The sequence below is a fragment of the Vombatus ursinus genome, unplaced genomic scaffold, assembly GCF_900497805.2.
Source record: "Vombatus ursinus unplaced genomic scaffold, bare-nosed wombat genome assembly UNPS02001419.1, whole genome shotgun sequence".
Taxonomy (NCBI): domain Eukaryota; kingdom Metazoa; phylum Chordata; class Mammalia; order Diprotodontia; family Vombatidae; genus Vombatus; species Vombatus ursinus.
The window spans coordinates 4,583,410-4,609,566 of NW_020941197.1; the positions used below are offsets into that span (position 1 = coordinate 4,583,410).

The following is a 26,157-nucleotide window of genomic DNA, read 5'->3' on the forward strand; positions in this document are numbered from 1 at the left end:
TCAGAACATTTTGTTACATTTGTTCCTTTCTCTTCGTTTTACTCTATGTTAGTGGAGGCTTACATCTGCTTTTGCCTGGATTACTGCAATAGTCTTTAATTGGTCTCCCTGCCATTACTCTTTGCCCACTCTAGTCTTCCATGGAGCTGCCAGATTGAAATTCTTAAAGCCCAGGCATGACTGGTCATTCTTCTTAGGAAGAAGCTTCAGGGGTTTCCTATTGCTTCTGGGATAAAATACAAATTGTTCTCTTTGGTATTCAAAATCCTTCATAACCTCGCTTTCCAGTACAATAATCTTAGCTTTTCAGACTGATTTCACATTATTCTCCTCTGATGTCTCTTGATAGCTAGCCATATTTGCCTAGAATGCATTCCATCCTTTGAGTGCTCACCTTCCTCACTTCAGATTCTTGGAGGCCAGAGCTCAATTCAAGTGTCAGGTGCTGCATGAGGCCTTGCCTGACCCCTTTCCCAGTTGTTAGTGTTCTGCCCTTTCCCAGTCGTTACTTAGTACTTACTTGTATGTGTTTTGTATTTACTTATGGGAGTACATATTTTTTACTCTTCAGTACCCAGCTAGATGCTTGGACTAGAGCTAATTTATTTTTTGTCTTTGTATCCCCAATATCTAGCACATAGTAGATACTTTATAAAGAGTCTAATGAATTAAACTGGTTATTTTTTTTTTTACATTCATATTAAACATATTTTCACATTAGTGATGTTGTAAGTAAAAATTAAAATAGGAGGAACCATCAGAAAGAAGAAACAAAACAGAAGAGAAAAAAAATAGCAATTCAACTTCCATAGTTCTTTCTTTGGATGTGGATAGCATTTTCCCTTACAAGGCCTCTGTAGATGGCTTAGAGAAGGGTTAAGTTTATCAATATTAGTCATCACACAACGTGACTGTTATTGTGTACAACGTTCTCTTGGTTCTGTTCACTTCACTCAGCATCAGACCATACAAGTCTTTCCAGTTTTTTCTGAAGTCAGCCTGTTCATCATTTCTTATAGCATAATAGTATTCCATCACATTAATATACCACAACTTGCTCAGCCATTCCCAAATTGATGGGCATCCTCTCAATTTCTAATTCTTTGCCACCACAAAAAGAGCTGCTATGAATATTTGTGTACATGTGGGTCCTTTTCCCATTTGTATGATCTCTGGTTAATAATTTTCATACAAAATATACAAAGTGGCTGAAATTGAACCAGAATTTGAGAGCAGGAAACTCAAAACTAAAATTTGTAGTTGAGTATCTTAATAACTTACTGTGATTTTCCATTTGGAAATAAAACTTATTTAATGAGATGTCTGCTTATACGTAGAAAGTATTGGTGATGTCTCCTTAAAGAAAAAACCCAAGCAAAATTTTCTATAGCTCAATTTTCCCTATTCTTTATCTTTATTTTATGATGTAGTGACCAATCTTTATCATAAGGAAAGATCTTTTTGTTATAATAGAAACTTTTTGCTTAGTTTTTTAAACAAGATTTTTGATCAGAAAACTAGTTTCAAATTTAGTTAAGAATGTATGCAAATTATTCTAGGGCTACTTCTAGTTTTCTACAGAGAAACAGATATCACATGATTTGTTTGCTTTTGGCAGGAAAAAGGAAAACTTCCATCCAGTGTTTGAACATCTTGACTCCACAACACAGGATGTCGAAAACAAACCATCAGGAGAATTTACTCAGGAAATCATCACAATAATCCATCAAGTTAAAGGTTAGTATGTGTTATACTTTATGGCTAAAACAGGGGGTATTTGTTGGCTTTCATGAAGTGATACAGCCCGACACATTCACTCCAGCTAATAAATCTTTATCCTGCTTATCATTGTTATTATTCTGACTGTTCAGAAGCCAAATATGAAATATATGGTAGGCAATTACCACATATCACAGAGCTCCGAAAATGCATATTCTTTGAAAGTAAAATTTTAAAAAACATGAATGTATTTGGTGTGTGTGTGTAACTTTGTGTAGAGTGACCTCATTTTTCTGGGAGCCACTTAGCCAAGAAACCAGAACACAGAACACAGCTTAGAACCAGAAAGAAAGGAATAAAAAGCCTTCAACCAGCATAGATGTTGCCAAATCCATGTGCTAAAGTGTATGTATTTTGTTTAAAGGGTAGTCCCTCAGGTCCTCCTACAGAGACTAATTTTTCACATTTTACATATGATTTTAGCAAGCCTGGTTATCTGATTTTCCATCTTACAACAGATGAGAAGCTAGAAATTCAAAATGGTTTGGGAGGGCAGGGATAATGGAGATGGGCACACAAAATAAGAATTAATAGCTGAGAGACATTCTGATAGTGAGGGAAGATGGAAACAAATGTATAAAGGTATAGAAGTCTGGCTCCAAGTATATTACACTACAAAAAATAATCATTATTTGTAATCTTGTTCCATTTGGAAGTTGGACTCTACCCCAAGCTACGTGGCTTTGGTAGGCGACTGTCTTGCCCTGCTAGGAGCCCAGACTTGCATGAGATGCCTAGCCATTCCAAACCAAGCCACCACACACAAATGCTCCCTCTGCTCCCCAGCTCTGTGGTGTCCTCTCCTATTAGAATGTAATCTTGGGCAGAAGCTCTCCTGCTTGTTTGTATTTGTACCCTTGGTCAGCAGAGTGCCTGTTGTGTAGAATACACTTTATAAATGCGTTGTCATTAATAGTGATGAAATTACTAGTAGCTGATAATTAGTAACTTTTGCATATGTTATTTCATTATCACAACTGTGTGAGGTGGGTGATATAGGTATTATTTTCATTTTATAACTAATGAAATTGAAGCTGTTCATTCACTGAACATTTATTAAGTGCCTGCTTTGTGCAAGGCATGGTGCTAGGGATACAAAGACAAAATGAAAAAACAACCCCTGTCCTCAAGGAGTTTACCTTTGTCCTCAAGCAGTTTATCTTTTTGTGAAAGGATACATTTATACAGGTAGGTAAATAAAGTATAATTTCAGAAAGGAAAGCTCACTAACAATTGGAAAATTAGTAAAGTCTTCCCATAGAAGAGGATACCTGAGATAAGCATTAAATGAAGCTAAAAATTCCAAGACTTGAGGTGTAGGATGAGTGCATTTCAGGAAGAGAGGAGAGCCTGTGTAGCGGCAGAAGAGGGAATGCCAAATTTGGGCAAACATCAATTTAGCTAAATCATAGAGCATGTTAAGGAAGAAGGGCACAGTATGAAATAAATTTGAAAAGGTAGACAAGAGCCAGAGAAAAGAATTTTGATTGCCAAAGTAAGGAGTTAGTATTTTATCTCAGAGATAATGGGGAGTTGTGGAAGCTTATGAAAACTCTCTTGGTGGCTTTGTAACAGGTAAATTAGAGAGGTGAGAGACTGAAAGCAGGAATAACAGTTAAATTAGTAAGCTGTTCTGATAGTTGAGGTGATATGGTTTTGTATGAGAAATGGAGAATGGAGTGAATAGAGAATGGGAGGTGGATCTGAGATGTTGCAGAGACAACTGAAAAGATGTAGTAACTGTTAAGGATTTGGGAGAGAAGAATTTAATATGATTCTCAGATTGCTAACTTAGACTGCAAGGATGATGGAGGCCTCATCAAAATAAAGGCAGTTATGGTGCAGGGTTGGGTTTGTGGCAATAGATAATGAGGACTCTTTTGGATGTGTCGAGTTTGAGATATTTTTGGTACATCCAGGTTGGAATACGTAGCTAGCAGTTGACATCTGTAGCTCTCAGGACAGATTTGAGAGACATGCACTATTAGGGTATGGGAGATGGATGGTGTGATGATAAGTAAACACTGAACAGGTACAGTTCGAGAGTAGGAGAACCAGAAGATTAATATCGCACACACCAAGGAGAGAGAGTGTATAGTAGCCCAGCATGGTCAAGAGTTGTCAGAAGCTATGAAAAGGTTGAAAAAGATGAGGACTAAGAAAAGTTTTTCAGGTTTTTTCAATTAGATCTTTGATAATTTTGGAGAGAACAGTTTCAAGTGCTGGGTTCAGAAGCCAGATTAGAAGGGGTTGACAGAGTGGGAGGTGAAATCAAGGCACTGAGTATAAATAGACGTAGATAGCTGTAGTTTATGAAAGATTTGCTTTTGGTCACACATGGTAAGGGTCAGAGGCAGGATCAAAGATTGTAGGATAATAGTTATAAAACCAGTAGGAAACATGGAGGTTTTCTAGTCCAGTCTCTCTTCATTTTTTAGAAGAGGAAACTGAGGCTAAAGTCCATATCAAAGATGGGATTTGAACACAAGTCCTCTGACTCGATTTATATCAGAATGCCTTTTGTAACCCAAGTCTCTCCTAATTCCAAGTCTTATGCTATTTTCTACTATATCATCTTTTCATTGATGATCCTGAGTTATCAAAAATAGGTTGAAGTATGTTAATCCTCTTTCCTAAAAAGGGAGCGGGAAATTACAGAAGTGTTATATAAGTATATGAAAGAGGTAGACTCAGAAAGACCTAGATGAATAAATTATTGATTGATCCATGTCTTTACCCCTCACTGGTTCCTGGGGAGGTCTTTCTTAACATCTCAATGCCCCCAGGCAACTCTCTATGATAATTAAGTTGAAGAAAAATTGCTGATAAGCATTGGTTGAGGGAATTGCCTCACCCAGAATTCCCTATATTAGTGAAGTCACATGTCTGGGGAAGAAAAACATCTTTAAAAAGAAAGGCAGAGAGATGTGTTATTCATTTTAATCACACTTCCATCAGTCATCCAGATAAACTAACTGTAAACACTAGAAGGATCAGGCATATCAATTGAAGCAAAAATTTTATTTTAGTTTTACTTCAAAAGAAAAATTTCACCCTAGCATTATTTTCTTTGGTTAAAAAACTGCATGCACTGTGTCAATTGATGCAACTTGGTTCTTAGAAGTTTTCTTAAAATCTAGTCCTTCTAGTGTTATATTTCACTTATTGGAAAATTGATTAAATGGAACAAAGCTTATCCTCCAAGAATTTTGCACAAATGAAAAACAATTAACTATTTCAACTGATCATCTTTAAAAATAGTTAATCCTTTTTAACTGGTATTAAGCCAATACATTGTATGTGTGTTTGTGTTGTGAGACAGATAAGATTACTCAATCAAATAGGCCTCCTCTGACTCATACTAATAGTGACAAACTCTAGGCTTCTTTACTTTTGTCATCCCGTAAAACAGAATGTGGGAGTTAGATCTTAGGATAAGAGGGAGCTAGTAATAGCAGTGATGTTGGAGCAGTGGTCCCAGAGTTGAAAGAATGAATTACTGGAAAATTTGTTGAAACAGCATTTTGTTACTAGCATTTAGGAAGGTATCTTTTTTCTTTAGTACATCCAGTTAAAGAGATTATAAGTGTCAAAAGGCTTTATTTGCAAGAGAAGTTCTTAGAAGATAGAATAGCGTTAGTATGTGAACTTCAGTTATGTCTACATTTGTAACAATAGTTTGTTCAACTACTTTTGGACTTTTGTTCAGTCATTTTTTCAGCCATGTTTGATTCTTCATGACCCCATTTGGGGTTTTCTGGACAAAGATACAGAGTGGTTTGCCATTTCCTTTTCCAGCTCATTTTACAGATGAGGGAACTGAGGCAAAAGGTGTTAAGTGACTTGCCCATGGTCACCCAGCTAGTGTCTGAGGCCAGATTTGAACTCAGGCAGATGAGTCTTCCTGATTCCCAGTCCAGTGCTCTATTCACTTCATTGCGTAGCTAACCTTGTTTTGGGCTGCCTACACAAATTATCTTTGTCAGTCTAAAGTTCTGTATTATTCTTACCTTTTGTTTAAGGTCTATAAGCTATATTAATTTTTTAGGTGTCATTATTTCAGTGCCTCATTTTAGACAATCATTTGAAGATTTAGTATTTTTCACTAGGATTCAAATTTTGAGAATAAATTATAAGTCTCATGTGACAAAAGCTACCTAAAGACAGAAAAGAAAGTTAGGTTTGTCTCTATCTCCTCAATTTGGGTAGCTTTTATGCCAAAGGAAAGCGATCTATCTTGGGACAACTACACCGTCTATTCTTTGATAGTCTTTAGGCATGTGTGATAGTAGTATATGTGTATTAAAAATCCTTGGGATAATGAGAAGGGGACGTTTTATTTTGTTTGGATTGGAATGTAGGTAGCACATCAACACTGCCAGTTCATTTGTGAAGTACTCATTATGCAGCTATTAAGCACCTACTATGTTCTCGACACTGATAGGTTTTAGATTGCATAATCTCAAGAAGAAACAGACATTTCCTTTTTGTCATTTGCAGAGCCCTATTTTTATATGTTTATATTTAGTCTTTTAAGTGCAGTCAGTTGTATAGTAAGATAAAACTACTTATCTTTTTCCAGCAAATTATTTTCCACCTTCTGATCTTACTCTACATGAACGTTTCTCAAAAATGCAAGATACACAAGTTCCTGATATAAATGAAATAAAAATGAATTCAGATCCAGAAATTCACAGGTAAATAACTTAATATTACTATTCCCATTTAACTCATGGGAATAAATGCAAAAAAAAACCCGAAAAACTCGTGGAGAAAGTGCTGCTGAGCATCTTCCCTGTTTTTGTTGTTCACTCTGGGTGCCTATACTTCATTTACGTTTCCTTTGACAGGAGAGGAATAGAACTACATAGCTTTACGTACCTTCTTGTGTGAGAATTATGAGAATTCATTGGTGCTAGAAGTTTGAGATGACATTTTGTCATTGGCCAGACTAAAGTAGCCCTTTTGAAGCTAGGGGAAAGAGTAGTGTAGAGTTGTGGCCACTGGATGTTTGAAAACTTATATCCTTATCCCATTGTTTATGTGGCAAGTCCTTTGGCATTTGGTGCTTGATGTTGACTCTGGCCCTCTCTTTTATCCTTTTATTAGAATGGGATCCCAGGGCTAATGAAGCAGGCAGACTATATTCTTAGTTATAAGCTAGTTTGAAAGGATATGCACTATATATCAATAATCTCATTGGCTTGTTCTACAGCAGAATATAATTTATTCAGGTGGAATGGTGTTTTGTATTGTTTTGTTTTTGAAACTATTGGCCTAGTATCAAAGAATTTTGCAGTCACTTCAGAAGACCTTCCTTCTCTATTTATTTCTCTATATTGTTTGCCTGCTGAAGTCATTAGTGAGGAATTCAGAATATAGTTGAAGTCATAGTGTTTTAGATAGTCTGTGTCTACTATCACTTGCCAGATCAAGTATCCAATGTGGCCAAGTTACTTTAGGGTTGACACACTACTAGAATCACCACAAAAGTTGAGATTTAAACTGTGTTTAGTTATTAGTATGATTTGCCTACTAAGGATTAGTAAATGAGTGCATCATTGCCTCACTATACTACTGTCCTGAAGGTCCCTGCTGAAGGACTGCCATGCCATGAAAACAGTCTCATAGCAAAGTCCTTGTATACTTTAGTGACCTAAATTTCTTCAGATGGGATCTGAAATAGACCAACTTTATTCTAAATTTGGTCAGATAGTGTTCTGAAAATGTTTCATTATTTGATTTACAGTTATTAATTATTGTCATATTTTTGTTTCAGAAGAATTGATATGTCTTTAGCAGAACTGCAGAATGAACGGACTGTGAAGTGTGAACCAGGACAGGTGGGTGGATGTAATTCTTCATTATGGAAAAATAAGAGTACTTTATTATTGATATAGTCTGATATAGTTCTGTTGATATAGGAGATTTTGATGCACCCCACACTCACTTGATCTAACTATGGGAATTATGTATATCATTGATTTGTGGTTAAAAACTCAAAATGTATCCGGATAAGTATACATGTGTCCAACCTCCCTCAAAGTCTAAGTGTTCTGGATCCAGGAGATAAAGCAGCATGAGTTCCAGGAAACCAGTTATGCCCAGAACTGGCAGGTTGATTCTGTCTGGCTTGAGGTGGTTAGACTGGATAGGAAGACAAAAGGAGCTAGAACCACTTAAAAATGCCTTCCTCCTCCCATGTGTACTCACCAATCATGAATGGTCCAGATAAGGTAAACAAGGGATGAGTGAAGTTCTTTGTTGTTAGGATTGAGTTTACACATTCGTTCATTCTAGCTATTTCCACCAATGTCCAAACACCCACCCCTTTTATCCTTGGAGGAGTGGGGAGGTGAAAGGTAGTATCTTAATTAGTCTGAATCTTACAGCTATTACTTTTTTTATTCTAAATTCCTGTTGTTTTACATGAGAATCAAAATTAATATTTTTGACTCCTGAACATTTTGTGGTTGACGTTTTAAAGTTCTTTTACCCTAAGTTATTGTTTTTTTCAGTATAATGCAATCTTGTCAAAATTCACATTAAACATAGGCTTAAACATTTTCCTGTGCCTTAAAAAGCCAACTTTTTGACCACTTAAAGCAAAACATAACAGAATAACAAAAGAATTTGAAACTGAAGTGCTTGCATTATGTTTTTATCTAAAAATTCATTTTTTTCTTGGCCTGTTTTTGTTTATATAGACTTCATATACTCATTATTGGCTAATTACCACAAATGCTAGCAAAAGCAAATATGCATGCCATTTTAGGTTGTTTATAGAGTTAGGCTATGACAATTCTGTTACCTTGAGTTTAAAGTGTGCTTCAATATAGCACAGGCATATGGACTATAATAAGATGATAATAGACAAAAAAGAATATTTCATCATGTGAGTATTCTCTAGGAACATACAATATTGCAGATGATGTATAAAATCAGAACCATATAATTCTAAGAGTATATAAGTTTTGAACTTCAGACAGGTAAAATGTACTTGGTGATTTTTTTTAATTACATGTGAAATTATACTTTAAAATGGAGTTAAATTTCTTTTTATTCTTTACTATGTAATTTAAGAAAAATACAATGAAGTATAAAGTAGAAAAATATTCCATATAAAATTTAATTTCTTAGTCTACATATCCTTATTTTATATCATACACAATCGTTCCCACTTCTTTGCTGTTGGAGAAAGTGATTTTACTATCAGATCTATAAAAGAGAGAAAAGTTCATGAACAAACAAAAGAATAGATAGTCATTGAAGATTAAATGGATAATTTTGATTATATCAGATTGAAAAATTTTTTTATACATACAAATCTAAAAAAGCTAAGATGAAAAGGGAAACTATTAGGGAAAAATCTTTGCAGCAATTTTATCTGAAAAAGATCTCATTCTAAGATACATAAGGCACTGATTCAAATTTATGTGGAAAAAGAGTCATTCCTCAACTGACAAATGATCTTATGGATTTCAACAGAGAGAAGAAATCCAGGTTGTCTATAGCCATATGAAAAATGCCCCAAATCACTACTAATTAGAGAAATGGAAATTAAAGCAGTTCTGAGAGTCTGCCTCACGTTCCGAGTGCCAGAGATGACAAAAAAGGAAAATGCTAATAGCTGGAGAGGCTGTTAGCTATTAGTGGGAAAATAGGCAGATGGATGCACTTTTGTTGGACCTATGAATAGGTACATTTATTTGGGAAAACAATTTGGAATTACACACCAAACATTATTAAATAATGCCTACTCTTTGACCCAGCTTTAACACTATTAGGCCTATGCCCAAAAAAGATCAAAGAAAGAAGAAAAGGTCCTTTATATGCTTAAATATTTATACTAGCTCTTTTTTTATTGCAAAAAACTGGAAACTTAAGTGGATGTCCATCAGTGGAGGAATGACTTAGTGTTGTATATGGATGTGAGTACCATTATGTTGTATGAAATGAGGAAATAGATAATTTCAAAGATATCAAAAGATTTACATAAACTGATAGAATGAAGTAAACAGAATCAGAAGAACAATTTATCTTGTAACAGTATTAGAACAATGAATAATTTTGAGGAATTTTATAAACTGAAGAATGAATTGAGCAGAACCAGGAGAACAACATATATAACAACAACAACACTGGAGAAAATAAGAAACTTGTAAGATCAGTGATCATTACAAAGACCATTTATGATTCTAGACTACTGATGATGAAACCTACTATCCATTACACAGAGTTGATATAATAAAGAACAGAATGAAACATATGTATATAAATATGTATTTTTTAACACTATCGAGGGAATTTGGTTTAGCATCATATTTGTTAAAAGGATTTTTCCCCCCAGTGGGGTGGAGTATGAGAGGGAGAGAAAATAGATTTCTGTTAATTTTTTTTTAAGTAGAGAAGTGTGTATGTAGGTGCTACAGGTATGAAAGATGAAGTCGATGTAGTATTAGCTTTACTTAAAGATTTGACCTTGTCACAAGACCTCTCACGAAATGGTAGTGATCTGTAATATTTGTAATTTCAAAACCAAATACACAGAACTTAAGTTAAAAGTTAAAAAAAAAAAACACTTTGCTAGCCAGGGAGTGAAAAGATTCTTGCTATATATTTTTCTCCTTGTAGAAAAGAGCAGTGAATTAAACTTGGGTGGTGGGGAGGGGGCCAACAGCTTTTCTAGTTTTCTGAGAATAATGAAGTAGCTTAGTTATTGCCCCATTTCTGAAGGGAGTCCAAACAGAAAATTCAGAGTTCATGAAATTATTAAATTAATGTTTAATCTTTTAGGTAATGGTTTAATTTTATTGGATGAATTATTTTAAAATAAGCTTTTACAAAGCACTTTAGATGTGAAATGTGGCTTCCTTTCCAAAAGAAATAGTAATAAAATGGACTGTATTCATAATTCATAATCATCATTTCTCAGGCCTTGGTCAGAGTAATAGAAGATCCCAATGATCTCCGCCATGACATTGAGAGAAGGAGAAAAGAACGATTACAGAATGAAGATGAACGGATTTTTCACGTAGGTGGAGCTATACGAAGGTAATTAGTTTTCTTTTAGATGAAAAAACAGAGTTTACTATTTACTCATGTTGATATTTGTTCAGAATGAGAATTTTTGTGGTGATAATTTTCAGTATTTTGGGAATGTGAACTTGAAATGCTTCACAGTTAAGTTGTTTTATAATACAGGTTTGTAAAGTTCTATAATTCTTCAAGTCTGAGCTCCCGCCCTACCTTCTCTAGTAAGCTGCTGTTCTCCCCAGCTGGAAGTGATCTCTTCTTGGATCTTTCATAATACTTGGTATACTTGTGTGCTTGTCTATTTACCTACTAGATTATTAACATTTTAAAGATAGAGATTGTCTTTTATTCATTTTTGTATTTTCTCAATGTCTAGCAATGTAACTTCCACTCTGTAATCAAGAAAGTTTTTAATTATAATAGCTAATATTTTTATTGTACTTTAAGGATTGCAAAAAGTTTCACATACATTACCTCATGTGACCTTCACAATAACCCTGTTATGTGGGTACTACAGGTAGTGTTTTGCCCATTGTGGAGCTGAAGAAACTAACCTCACATAAGTTAAATAACTTGCACTTGTGATTATATAGCTAGTAAGTGTCAGAAACAGGATTCAGAGCCATCTCTCTCCTAATTCCAGTTCAGGAGTTCTTTCCATTATACTGTGTTATCTTTTATGTCCTTTCCTCTTCCTACTTCTCTTATTGGATTGAATTGAGTAACAGTTTTAAGAAAGTGGGTGGATATAAAAGTTTGTTCCAACTCACTATTAAGAAATGCAAATTCAAACAGTTCTAACATTTTGCTTTATGTACAGCAAATGGCCAACCATGTCAAAGGACAAATAATCAATGTTCAAGAGTCTGTGGCAAGATAGATGCAGTAGTATACTATTGGTCAGCTCTGAATTGGTCTCACATGTTTAGAAAACTATGGAATTTTGCAAAAATGTGACTAATGCCATAAGGTCTGGAAAGGAACCTTAATATCCCTCTATTTTCGGAAGAGTTCCTCTGCGAACATCTTCAGTCTCTCTACTCTCTTTCTTCCATTGGTGAGTTTGTCTAATTTTGTGGAGGGGACCACGTCAGCAATGTTTCATTGTCTTCCTGGCTGTGCTTCTGAATCTCTAGACTTGTTCTGTACGTCCATTCTCCCACACCCTGCCACCTTTTTTAAAGCTCCTTTTTTCTGTGATTCTTCCCCTCCATTGGAATGTAAGCTTCTTAAAGGCAAAGACTGACTTTGTTTTTGCTTATATTTGTATCCTAATTGCTTAATAAATACCTGTTGCTTGCATGTCTTAGAGGTTATATCTAGACCTTGTGATTCGGAGATCTTTTACGAGGCACATATCCATGAAAGTCAAGGACTGAAAGGTCCCATATGTACCAAAGTATGTATTGCAGTATTTTGTATAGTAGCAAAAGAGTGGAAACAAAGGAGGTACCCATCAATTGGAGGACGGCTCAACAAATGGTGGTATCTTTGTGTAATGGAGTATCATTACCTTGTAAGAAGTCATAAATAAGAGGAAATCAGAAATAACATCAAAGGACTTGTATAAATTCAGAGTGAAATAGGCAGAATCAAGAAAACACTGTGTACAATGACTTTTATAAAAATAAAAGGAAAGCTAATTACATGTAATTATATAATGACTCATTTTGGCTCTAGGTAAGATAAGAAATGTGACTCCCTCTTTCATTGGAGATGAAGTAGTATGGAGAATGTTGCCTGTGTTGTCAGAGTGTTGATTACTTTTGCTCAATTGTTTTTCCTTTGTTACAAAGGAGGGCTCACTGGGAGAAGGTATATAGTCATAAATGACTGATGTAAGCAAAAAGCATCAATTAATTTTTGAAAATATAGGTTGAATGTTCAAGCAGGAAAGAGTGTTTGTTATTGACTTTCAGAATTATATAGAAAATACTGCACCTCATCAGGTCTTATCCCTCAACTTCTTTACTACTAGCAGAAACCAGAAGCAATGAGTTCAATATTTGGATAGATCATACAGAATTTTCCGTTTAGGTGATAGAAAATTGAATGTTAATATATTGTACTGTATCATGTGGTGGATTTTAAGAAATGATTGTGTCCTCTGTATTTGCTTGAGTGCAAAATTCACATTTTTAATCCATTATAGATTAAAAGCAAGTACTACCCTCTGCCTTTCATAATGGTGAGGATGTTTCACAATTTAGAATTAGTAAGAAATTAATGAATTTGTTCTGTGCTCTTTGACCTAGAGATTCCTTTCCTAGTCATATTTACCAAGGAAGTTAGAAAGTTATTGTATGTGCATCAGTATTCAGTGGTAGCACTAAAGAGGTAGCACATACTTGGAAGCAAGATAGATATCCATTGTTGGGAAAATGGCTAGACAAATTGTGGTACAACAGTGCAGTGGAATTGCTGTACCATAAGAAACAATGAATACTAAGAAATTAGAAAACCATGGGAAGACTTTTGGAACTGATGCAAATTAAACAGAGCCAAGAAAATATTATAGGTGTGATGACCACAATAATGTAAATGAAAAGAAGAAACAGAAAACAAATTGAATGCTGGGTAATTACAAAAACCAACATTAGCCCAAAAGAAGAGAGGAGAAAATATAACCTCCCTCCTTTTATTATGTGCATAGAAGACCATGGGTAGGGAGCACTTCATGTACTCTCAGTCAACAAGTATTTACTAAATACTTGTTATATGCCAGGTACTGTGCTAGGTGCTGGTAGAAATAAAAGACAAAGAATGAAAGTTTCTACTCTCAAGGATTTTAAATTCTGTAAGAAAAGTGTGTGTGTGTGTGTGTTTATGTGTCTGTCTATAGGTGTGTGTGTGTTTATGTATTTACAGAATAAGTATAAAGAAAAAAAACAAGGTGATGAGTAAGGAAAGGCATTAGCAGTTGGAGGAATCAGGGAAGAATTAATGTAGAAGGTGCTTTAACGTAACTCTACCTTGAAAAAGGAAAGGTTCTGCCAGGAGGAGATCATGCCACGTGGGGGTGGGAGGGCATGTGACAGCCAGTGCAAAGGGACAGAGATAGGTGATGGAAGAGCATCTGTAAGGAATGGGATGGAAAGGGGTGTAAATGGCACTGAGGCCAGAGAGAGGTATTGGCCAAGTTGTAAAGGACTTTAAAAGCTCAACAGAAGAGTTTATCTTTTATCTTAGAAACAATAGGGAGACAATGGAATTTTTTTGAATAGAGAAAAGTAACATAGATCTGCCAATCTCTGGGGAGGGATTTGAGGCCATTTAGAGAGACTGATTAGGTGGCTACATGAAGGGTGATGAAAGCCTAAACTAAAGTTGTGGCTTGTCGGAGTAGAGCAAAGGGGTAGGCTCTGAGAACGATAGTGGAGGCAGAAACAGCAATATTTGGCAACTGGTTATGTGAGTGATGGAAAGTGGGGGACTAGACAAATGGTGTACTTAGGGGAAGTGTGGAAGAGGTGTGGTTTTGGGGGAAAGGTAATGAGCTCTCTTTTGGACTTGTTAAGTTTATGATGTCTCTGCGACATCTGGTTTGAAATGTGTGTTAGGAAGTTGTTAGAACAGGACTGGAAAGGCCTTCTACAAAAAGTAGCTTTTTGTTTGAAACCTTAAAGGAAGCCAGGGGAACCAAGAGACCAAGAACATTCCAAGCCTGTGAGACTGCCAGTGCAAAGACACACACAGAGACAGTGCCACGTAAGAGGAAATGCAAGTGGTCCAGTGTAGCTGGATCATTGTGTGTGGAGGGAAATATAACATAGGAAGGCTGGAAAGATCAAAAGGGCCCAGGCAGCAAATAGCTTTTAATGCCAGAGGACTTGATATTTGGTCTTATCAGTAGTAAGTAATCATTGAGAGGGGTGGCATCTTCAGAACCTATATTATAGAAAAATAACGTTGGCAATTCTACTGCAGTAGTGTAGGCAAGAGGTGATAAAAGACCTGTGGCAGTATGATTATAGAAAAAGGAATGTGAATGAGAGATGATGTGAAGGTAAAGACGAGAAGATTTGGCAACAGATTAGATTTGTGGGTTGAATGAGAATGAAGAATTGATAATAACACCTAGGTTGTGATCCTGAGTGGGAGAGGATGGTAATTCCCTTCATATTAAAAGGGAAGTTCAGAAGGGGAAGACTTCTAGGAGAAAGAAAATGAATTCTCTTTTATACACGAGTTAGATGTCCAAGAAGCAGTTGGAGATGCGTTACTGTAGTTCAGGAGAGAGATTAGGACTAGATAATTTAATAATCAGTTAGGGAGAAATGGAATTCTTTGCCTTGCAGCATTGAGGACCCAGTTGAGGTTACATAGCATGCATTTGTAGTAAACTTATTCTGTACAGTTTCATGATTTCCTTCAGCCCCATTTAGCAAGACATGAATAAGAGCATAAAAGGCTAGTGGAGTAATTTAGGATTAGGGCTTCGTTATGGTGTGGTCGCTGAGGACAAGAAGGCAAGAGATACAGGGGTGAAACGGGTGAAGCATAGTGAAGAGTTGAGTGGGTTTACTAAGAGATTGAGATAGGGATGACAGAACAGAGTAGGCAGTGTTTAGGGGTGATGGTATAGGAAAGCTGAGAGAAGGAGGTTATAGTGAGGATTGAAGATGAGGATTCATAAGGCATGAGGAAAGATGGAATGAGAAAAGATTATGATCAGATAAAGAAATTTTACCGTTTAAGAACAAGGAAGTGAAACATTTGTGGACGATGGCAAAGTTAAGAACATTTCTTTGTGTTCTTGAATGGTTGAGGAGTAGGTCACAGAAACTGACTAGATTGGGAAACTAGGAAGCTGGGATACTTGAAGGAGTATCAATATCTATATTCAAATCCCCTAGCATAAGGGTAGTAAATGGAATGGAAAAAAAGATTGAGCCAGGCACTGAGCTTATGGATGAAAGAACGAGAATGTCCGGGGGATAGGGTTGATAAATAATAGAAACCAGAAACTAAATTAAATGATAAATTCAAATAATATTGGAGAGAAGAGGTTATTTAATGAAGGTAGTCAATTAAGTGTCTCAAAGTGGCAGCAGGGGGAGCAAGGAAATATTCCAACTCCCCTACTACATTAAGTGATGGGAATCATAATAGCACCTACCTTACCGTGGTTGTTGTCAGGATCAAATAAGATAATAAGGTTGAGTATAAAACAAAGTGTAACCAGTGATAGAAAGGTTTAAGAGTGAAGCAGTGTTGTTGAGGAACCATCTATCGATGAGGGCCAGAAGATGGAAGAAATGAGAAAGAAAAAGTTTAAGACAAAAAGTTAGTTTATTAGAGAGTAGGCATTCTGTAGTGTACAGTTCAATGGGAAGGCAGATCTAGAGTGAGACATTGGGGTTGTAGGGTTGACTGTGCGTGTGAGGAAGTCACTATTCCATAATGGGGAATAAGTTTTGTACATCATCCCCTAGGAGTTTATCAGTGGGATGCTTACAGCGTAAGAAGATTAAGGTATGCTAACCATTTAGCAGTGAGTCCAGGTAAAGCATTAATTGTTAGAGAGTTTATTATGACGTATGAAGGTTCAGTCTCCTGGAACATACTGTGTCCTGATAGATCAAAGAAAATCTACCACACACTAGGCAGAGGTAGAAAAGCCCTGCCGGGAGGCTAGGATAACTTTTTGTTTTGAAGAAAACCCTAGGTGGGGAGTGGGGTGGGGGTCAGGACAATCCTAGAGGTATGCAGTGCCTGCCACCATCCACCCCTACCCCCAGGTAAGAACAAAGTTGGCTTGGGAAGTCAGAAGGTGCTCTGGGCAACAGGTGCTCTTGGTGGTCAGGAATCTTCCCCTTCTCACCACTTAAGTATTATGTAAAACTTGTCAAACAAAATCTCTGCTAATGACTGATCAGTACTAAGTAATAAAAAACGTAGAAGGCTGCATTGAGGCTTACAGCAAATTACCTCTGTGCCCTGGGAAATCATGGAGAAGAGCTGTTTCGAGGATATGGAGCTCACTAGCTGCTGTTTAGGGCTATCTGTGCCATAGTCCATTCCTCTGCCTTACATCTATATTCTCTTCTCTGGCTCATCAGTTCATCCTCTCATTCATTTTTTTCCTAATCTTACTCTCATCTTTATGCTTCCTTTCTTGCCTTATATTTTGAGGAGAAAGTACTTTTCTCAGCCCTCTAGAAGCCCAGAACATAACTTAAGTTTTCTTGAACAAATTGTGGTCTCAGTGTCTATGAACAGTTTTCATCTGAATGATTTTCTCTCCATTAGGGCAAACATCCTTAGGCTCTGTGATCCCCTTAATGGTAAAACATCAGTATCCAAAGTCGGATCCTAGGTCTCTGCAACCCACAGATACACTGTAGTAATAGCTTAGTATATTCTATAACATACCTGATTTCCATTTCATAATCACAGAATTTATCAAGAGCTTGCATTCACTGTTAAGTATAAATGGGTTCAAGAATGATTTAGATATCTTCATCAGTGTTAGATCCATAACATTATTAAGGCAGTTTAGAAACATTGGGATATAACTTTAATCTTTAATGATGCTGTAAATGCAACTCCCAGGTTCTCCCACAAAATGTTCCTTGGAGCTGTCCACTGTCAAAAATACAGAAATGAGTTGTAAAGACACAGTAAGTTGCTCTAACAGTCTTAAGAATTAGATACAGCCAAGTGTTGCAGTAGATAGAGCACTAGACTTGGAGTCAAGGAGACTTGTTCAAATTGAACCTCATCATTTGCTAGTTGTGTGACCCTGGGCAAGTTGTTTAGCCTTTGCCACAGTTTCCTCAGTAAAATGGGAATCATAATAGCACCTACCTTACAAGGGTTGTTGTCATGATCAAATGAGAGAAGGTGCTTAGTACAGTGCCTGACACATTATAGATGCTTAATAAATTCTTATGTTTTTGTTTATGTTTTTCTAATAAAGAAAACTCTCATTTGGTATTTGGAACCCTCATAAATTTTAATTTGAAATATTATAAAAAGTCAATTTCATCCTTAAGTGAAATTTATAAAAATTAAAACTTTTAAATGTGAATTTTTGTGTATATGATATAGAAGTTTCAGTGTTTTTAAAAATGGAGATTATTTGTTTCTATTACTAACCTCTCAATTGGACTACATGGATTTTGTATAGGATGAAAATTTTGGATATGGGACATAATTTGATAAGATTAAGATTTTCAAGCTTAGTAGTGAATTTAAAAGTCTGAAGGAGTTCACTATTGTTTATAATTCATGATTTTAAAAGTTTGAGTTTTAGTTCTTATATTTTAAGACTGCAGGAAATTTGCTAATTTTATGATTTACTTTGGTATTAGAAATATAAGTGGAATAATTTAAATCATGATTTAGTAGAGGTAGCTATGTGAACATGTATGTTTAAGGTAGTATATTAACCCTATAGGATTTGACTTATCATTTTAATAATTTTTACTATGGTTGTATTTCCTCTAAATACTACCGCCAGCCATTTCCTACTTGGATCAGTACAGAGGAACTATCAAACTGAAAATTTGTGTCCAATCCCAATTTGACACATTATTACCAATTATAGCAATAGTTACATTTATCCTAAGGTCATTTTTCTTTCAACTTCAGCTGTGTAGAACCATGGAGAACCAAAAAGTAAGTAAAAGGGCTTTAAGCACACAAAAAATAGGAACATTGACACGCCAAAGCTCATGTGTTTTCCTCAGAACCCTTCATGTTCTCATACTGGACTTATTTACTCTAATTTGACAAAAAAATCCTAAGAAATTGGCGTGAGTAGATGTGGGCCTACTAGTAGGTGGAATCCTACTGACTCTCTGAAGCAATACTTGACAGCCTGATAGTGAGGAAAGAGAAAAGTAAAAATGTCAGCTGTCTTAAGACATTTAATTTAGTTGTAAACAACTCTAAATAGTCCCCGAGAGGGCTTTCAATCACTGTTTTGGCAAAGTTAATAGTTGATATCCATAAGGATAATAACTGAGTCCTCAGAAAAGGGGGTTAAATTTTTGTTCAGCATATGAAGAAGTTAGGGAAGTTTTAGAAATATTTTAGGAAGATTTTCATCAAAAATGGCTAAATTAAGAACTTGGTGTTTGAAATAGTAAATTTTAATTTCTGAAAAATTCACTTTCTTTAATTCATTGATCACATTTATTAAGCACCTGCTGTTATGTCAGAAAAGCAAAGTATTACAACATTAAATTGTGATCGTCTTTAACAGAGCCTACTTTTGGTTTGGGATAAGATTATGTTGACATAAGAGTAAAAGTGTTTTGAAATAAGTTAAACATTTTTTCTTTCTTTCATTCGACCAGGAATGATCAGAACTCCAATTTTTCAAAATTTCAGAATGTCCATACAAGTGGATTCCAAAAGCCTATAAGATTTATTAAACCATACTTCAGGAAATTTATTAGAAAATCTTACAAGGTAAGACAACAAAAAGCAAATTCTTTATTGTTAATATTTTTCTTTTCCTGCCTCACAGAGTAAGGCTTAATTGGGTTGGCAGAAATTATGAAAATTGCTGCTGTTTCTTCCTCTTGGACAGCGAGTAAATGCTACAAATTTTTATTTTATACTAACTTCTTTAAAAATTGGATGAGAAGTGGTTGGTGATTTGAAAAAAAAAAAGCCTTTTTTTAAAAAAAAATTCTATCCCTTATAAGAAAGATTAAAAAAGAGTGAAAAATAATTCAGCAAAACTAACCACAATGCCATTACATTCTCAAAGCTGTCTGCCTCTTTTTACCTTACCCCTAACCTTTCAGTGAAGAGTGGGAACTGCCCTTTCATTGCTAATTTGGGGCCTGACTTGATCATAAGATTTTTCAGCATTCTGTTTTGATTTTGTTGTTCCTTCCATTTACATTGTATATCTTGTTTTCTTGTTTCATTTTATTTCACGTCAGTTTGTGTAGGTTGTCCCATACTTCTGTATTTATCACATTCGACATTTCTTATAATAGAAATAACCCACATTCCATTAATTTTCAGCCATTCTGCAACCCATGGAAATCTGTCTTGTTTGCAGTTCTTTTCTACTACAAAGAAAATACTGTCACAAATATTTCAGTGTATACAGGATCTTACTTTTTATTAACGAACTACTTGGAGTATATAACTAGTATGCTCTGGGTCAGAGTATGAATATTTTATCACTTTCTTATGATTGCAAATTACTATTCAGAATGATTTGACTAATATACAGCCCCACCAACAGTAATACTGTACCTTTTTTTATTAAAAATGTTTAATTCATTTTTTTTTCAGTTCTTAATTCTTGTCTTCCCCTTCCCCTCTTCCCTTGAGAAGGCAAGAAAAACAAACACCGTTACAAATATGTACAGTCATGCAAAACAAATTCCGACATTAACTATATCCAAAAAAAAGAGAGAGAAGGAAGGAAAGAATATATGTTTCAATTTGCGCTTTTTAAGTCTGTCACTTTTCTTTCTAGAGGTGGATATGTTTCATCATGAGCCCTTTGGAATTGCTCATTTGTGTAAGATTTTCTGAATTAAATATTATTGATGTTCATTTATGTCCCAACCAAACTGCTTTTCGGTTTACCCAGCAGTTTTTGTAAAATAGTGAGTCCTTCCCTATATAATTTGGATATCAGACTTTTACTTGATGCAAAGCTTTTTTCCCCATTTAATTTTAACTTTCTAACTTTAACTTCATAGATTTTGTTTGTTCAAAAGCCTTCCAATTTTATGTCATGAAGAGTGACCATTTTATCTCCTATGATCCTCTTGATCCCTTGATTAGGCAAAAATTCTTTTATCCATAGCTGTGAAAGGAACTCGTCTTTTGCTTTTCTAATTTGTTTATGGTGTAGCTTTTAACATTTACAGGTCGTGTATCTGTTTGGAGCTTAGGGTCACACACACACACACCCACCCACCCACCCACCATGTACAGCCACACTCACTCATTCTCCCTCTATGATATATGAGTCCAAACCTGATTTCCGTCAGACTGCTTTCAAGTTTTCCTGGCAGTCTTTCCCCCAGGAGGTGGAATCTTAGACTTTATTGAACCATAGATTATGTTCCCTGGCTTCTGGAACTTGTGTTGGTAATCTGTCCCACTGATCAATTTTCCTTTTTTTTAAACCAGTCCAAATAGTTTTAATGATTACTGCTTTTTAGTGTAATTTGAGATGTGGTACTCCTTCTTGCCTAGTTTCTTTCATCATTTTTAAAATTAATTTATTCATTTTTAGTTTTCAACATTAACTTCCACAAGATTTTGAATTCCAAATTTTCTTCCCATCTCGTCCCGTCCCCAATCCAAGATGGCATGCATTCTGAATGCCCCTTCCCCTAATCTGCCCTCCCTTCTATCTCTCCTCCCCTTCTCTTATCCCCTTCCCCTTCAGTTTTCTGGTAGGGCAGGATAGATTTCTATACCCCATTTCCTGTATATCTTATTTCCCAGTTGCATGTGAAAATGACTTTTTTAACATTTGTTTTTAAGACTTTGGGTTCCAAATTTTCTTCCTTCCTCCTTCACCACCCACCTCATTGAGAATGCAAGCAGCTCAATACAGGCTATACATGTGTAGTCATGCAAAATGCTTCTATAGTAGTCATGTTGTGAAAAACTAAATATATTTCCCTTAATCCTATCCTCCTCCCATTTAGTCTGTTCTCCCTTTTGACCCTGTCCCTCCTTAGAAGTGTTTGCTTCTGATTACCCCCTCCCTTCTATCATCCCCCTGCTCTCTTGTTCCCTTCCCCCTATTTTCCTGTAGGATAAGATAGAGTGTGTATATTATTCCCTCCTTAAGCCAAATCTGATGAGAATAAAATTCACTCCTTCCCTCTCCCCTTCGCCTGTTTCCCCTCCACTATAGAAGTCTTTACTTGTCTATTTTATGTGAGATAATTTACTCCATTTTACCTCTCCCTTTCTCCTTCTCCCGGTATAATCCTCTATCACCCCTTAATTCTATTCTCCAGATACCACCACTTCACCTTCAGCTCACCCTATGCCCTCTATCTATCTATCTGTGCATCTATCTATCTGTCTATCTGTCTATCTATATATACATACATACATACATACATATAATTTTTTCCCTCCAACTACCCTTATACTGACAAAGATCTCATGAGTTACAAATATCATCTTTCCATGCAGGAATGTAAAGAGTTCAACTTTAATAAGGCCTTTATGATTTCTCTTTCCTGTTTACTTCTTCATGTTTCTCTTGAGTCTTGTATTTGAAAGTCAGATTTTCTGTTCAGCTCTGGTCTTTTCATTTCACTGAATGTCCATTTTTTTCCCCTGAAAGATTACCCAGTTTTACTGGGTAAGTGATTCTTGGTTGTAATCCTGTCTCCTTTGACGTCTGGAATATTATATTCCAAGCCCTGCTTAATGTAGAAGCTGGTAAATCTTGTGTTATCTTGATTGTGTTTCCATAATACTTGAATTCTTTCTTTCTGGCTTCTTTCAGTATTTTCTCCTTGACCTGGTAGCTCTTCAATTTGGCTACAATATTCCTAGGAGTTTTCCTTTGGGGATCTCTTTCAGGAGGTGATCAGTGGATTCTTTCAATTTCTGTTTTGCCCTCTGGTTCTGAAATATCAGGGTAGTTTTCCTTGCTAATTTCCTGAAAGATGATGTCTAGGCCCTTTTTTTTTTCATCATGACTTTCCGGTAGTCCAATAATTTTTAAATTATCTCTTCTGGATCTATTTTCCAGGTCAGTTTTTCCAATGAGATATTTCACATTTGTTTTCTATTTTTTCATTCTTTTGGTTTTGTTTTACAGTGTCTTCATTTCTCATAAAGTCACTAGCTTCCTATTGCTCCATTCTGATTTTTAAGGAAGTATTTTCCTCAGTAAGCTTTTGGACTTCCTTTTCCATTTGTCCAGTTTTGCTTTTTAAGGCATTCTTCTCCTCATTGGCTTTTTGGACCTCTTTTGCCATTTGGGTTAGGCTAATTTTTAAGATGTTATTTTCTTCAGTATTTTTTTGGGTCTGCTTTAGCAAGCTGTTGACTTGTTTTTCATGATTTTCTTGCATCACTCTCATTTCTCTTCCCAGTTTTTCCTCTACTTACTTCTCAAAATCCTTTTTGAGTTCTTCCATGGCCAATTCATATTTTTCTTGGAGGCTTTGACTTTGTTGTCTTCTTTTAGTTGTATGTTTTGATCTTCTTTGTCACCAAAGAAAGATTCTATGGTCTGACTTTTTTTTTGCGAAGTTTGCTCATGATCCCAGCCAATTATTTGAGTTATAAACTCTCTGTTAAGGTAGGGGTCTGCTTCCAGTGTGGAGAATGTACTGTCCCAAGCTTCAGGGGTTTTGTGCAGCTGTTTTCAGAGATACTTCTAGGGACCTGTAAATTTTCAGTTCTTCCAAGGTGGTATGATAAGGGGCGAGGTATTTACTCCTTTTCTGGCCCATACTTTGGTCTATGAGTGACCACAAGCACTCTTTTCTGCCTTGGAACTGTGAGGAGGATTCTCTCTCCACAGCCACTACAAGCTTCACTGTGCCAGTGCTCCTCCTCGCCACCCAGAACTGACCCAGATCCAAGCACCGGCAAAGCCAGAGAATCCTGCATCAGCAGAGAGATCCCTGCAATCCCCCATTACTAGCCACTCAATTCCCTCTTAGTCTGTGGGCCCGAAGCCCCAGACGGTGCCACCGCCCCGGGGTTGTAGCTGGGACTGGGGCTGGGACTGAGCTTCCCTCTCACCGCATTCACAGACTTTTCCTTCTGACCTTCTAAGTTGTCTTAGGCATTCTCGGGTTGAGAAGTCTGGAAACTGCCACAGCTGCCTGTGATTCAGTCCTCTGAGGGCTGCTCCAAGGTTCGCTGAGGCCTTTTTTGCCTGTGAGCCCACATTGAACTGCGTTCCTTTCCCAGCCAGGTGCAATAGACCTTTCCAGTCAACCATCCAGGTTGTCTTGGGCTGGAAATTTGTTTCACTGTGTCTTCTTGTGGGTTCTGCTGCTTTAGAATTTGTTTAGAGCCATTTTTCACAGGTATTTGGAAGGGTTTGGGGGAGAGCTCAAGCATGTCACTGCTTTTACTCTGCCATCTTGGCTCCACCCCCTCTTTCATCATTTTCCTTGATACTCTTGAGATTTGCTCTTCTAGATGGCTTTTGTTATTTTTTCTAGTTCTGTAATGTCTTCTCACATCTCTTTATTTTAATTATGCTTGATCTTTATAATTTTATTATGTTCACTTTTGATTTTTTTTGTTATATGTTTCTATTGTAGTTATTGTGTACACTGTTTCTTGGCTCTGCTTACTTCACTGCATCAGTTCATGTAAATCTTTTCATGTTTCTCTGTATTCATCATGTTCATCATTTTTATAACATAGTAATATTCCATTACATTCATGTACTGTAATTTGTTAAGCCATTCCCCTGTCAGTGGGCATATACTTGGTATGTAGTTTTTGATAGTTTGAGTCATATGACCCTAAATAAGTGAGCAAATTTAAGTCATTGGCATTTCTATTATATTGGATCAGTGCAACCATGACTACTTAATATCTCTGCAGTTATTTAGGCTTGAATTAATCCTGCAGGAGTGTTTTCTAGTTGTCATGAAATTCCTTTGTGTTTTTATACATGGAACTATAGAACATATAAAACACATAGGAGTCCATGTATAAAAACATGGACTCCTATGTGTTTTATATGTTCTATAGTTAATTTGAATGTACTACAGTTATTTTGAATGATATCTGTTGGGTTTTATTAGTAACATACAGAAGGGCTGATGATTCGTGTGTTTATTTGATAAACTTTTCCAAATTCTTATTTTGCTAACATTATTTATCATTTCAGTTGATTTTATGTGACTCTCTAGAATGGACCATCATGTCATCTACAAAAAATAGATGATGTTGTTTTCTTTTTGTCTATGCTTCTTCCCTTAACATCTTCTCTTTTTGTAATAATATTCATTTTTAGAAATATATAAAATAGTAGTGGTGGTAATGGGGATCCCTTGCTTTACTCTTGATGATAACTGGAAAAACCTCAAATGTTTCTCCATTAGACATAATCTTTTTTCACATGTTGAGGAAGGATCCATTTGTTTTTATGATTTTTACCACCCACACATACACACACACACACAGCATTGAGTGTTGTATTTTTTTAAAAAAATACATAAAGCTAATTTGTTTTTTTAATTGTTAGTATAATAATAATAATATGAACTATAACATTTATAGTTTTTGTTATTGAGCCAACAGTGCATTTCTATTATCAATTCCATTTGATAGCTACATATAATCTTTTTAACATTTTACTATAGCATTTTTTTCTCAATATTGTATTCAGCATCTTTGCATCAATATTCGTTAGGTTCTGTACTTTTCTTTCTCTGTTTCATGAAAAGAAGTTGGCAGAATCTCTGATTTTCCAGTTTCTACAAACACTAATGTAATCATAGAATTAATTATTCTTTGAATATGTTAATGAAATTCACTTATAAATACATCTGGTCCTGGGTTATTCTTTTTCCCTTTTTGGGTTCATTTATGCCTTGGTCAGTTTCTCTCTCTTTTAATGATTTATTTAAATTCACCGTTATTTTAATAATTTGGGTACTCTGTTTTACATATCATATGTTCATCTGTTTTATTTAAATTATCATCAATTTTGTTAGACTGTTAGTCAAAGCTGTGCATAATAATTTTCTTTGTCGTGATTCTACTTTAAATTTTTTGTATTGGTTATTTGGTTTTTTTTATGAGAAATTAGTAGTTTTGCCTGTTTAGGTTTTTTAATAATGTACTTTTAGTAATTCAGTAATTTTTTTGCTTTTGATTCTCCTTTTGTATTTAGTTGGTTTTTTTATTTGTTGCTTTTTGAGGGTTTTTTTTTAGTTGCACACCTAATTCATTGATCTGTTCTTTCTTTGGTGATGGCAGTGTTTAGTGATTTAATTTTTCCCTAATAGCTACTTTGGATGCATCCCAAAAGTTGCCCCAATGATGTCTCACTGTTGAAATTTTCTTTTATGAAATTATCTGTTATTTGTTGGATTTATTTTTTGACCCATTAATTTTATAATAATATATTATTAAAGTATTCCTAAGTTTTAAACTTTTCTTCAAAACCTCTTTATCCTTTTTAATATGTTTGGATCAATAAAGATGCATTTGTACGTGAGGTTTTTATTCCCTGGCTACCCTAGCACATGGTAGGGTAGTTTTTGTAACAGCACTATGCACAGTTGTATACTTTTTTCTATTTCTATTCATTAGTTGCCAAAGATTTATCATCTAACTTCTCTAATGTTCTATTCATATCCATAACTTCTTTATTGTTTATCTTTTATTATATTCACCTAGGTT

General features: G+C 35.5%; 1 protein-coding gene across 7 annotated transcripts in view; it reads left to right on the forward strand.

Annotated features, from left to right (window-relative positions):
• BCLAF3 (BCLAF1 and THRAP3 family member 3) overlaps window positions 1-26,157 on the forward strand; it is a 211,852-nt gene that overhangs the window by 38,879 nt on the left and 146,816 nt on the right. For 6 of the 7 annotated variants that reach the window (XM_027866150.1, XM_027866130.1, XM_027866120.1 and 3 more), the window contains exons 6-10: window positions 1,619-1,737; window positions 6,362-6,476; window positions 7,559-7,622; window positions 10,715-10,833; window positions 19,122-19,236. In XM_027866150.1, the coding sequence (XP_027721951.1) occupies window positions 1,619-1,737; window positions 6,362-6,476; window positions 7,559-7,622; window positions 10,715-10,833; window positions 19,122-19,236 (532 nt within the window). The remainder of the gene's footprint in view (window positions 1-1,618; window positions 1,738-6,361; window positions 6,477-7,558; window positions 7,623-10,714; window positions 10,834-19,121; window positions 19,237-26,157) is intronic. The other variant, XM_027866113.1, reaches the window with a different exon arrangement.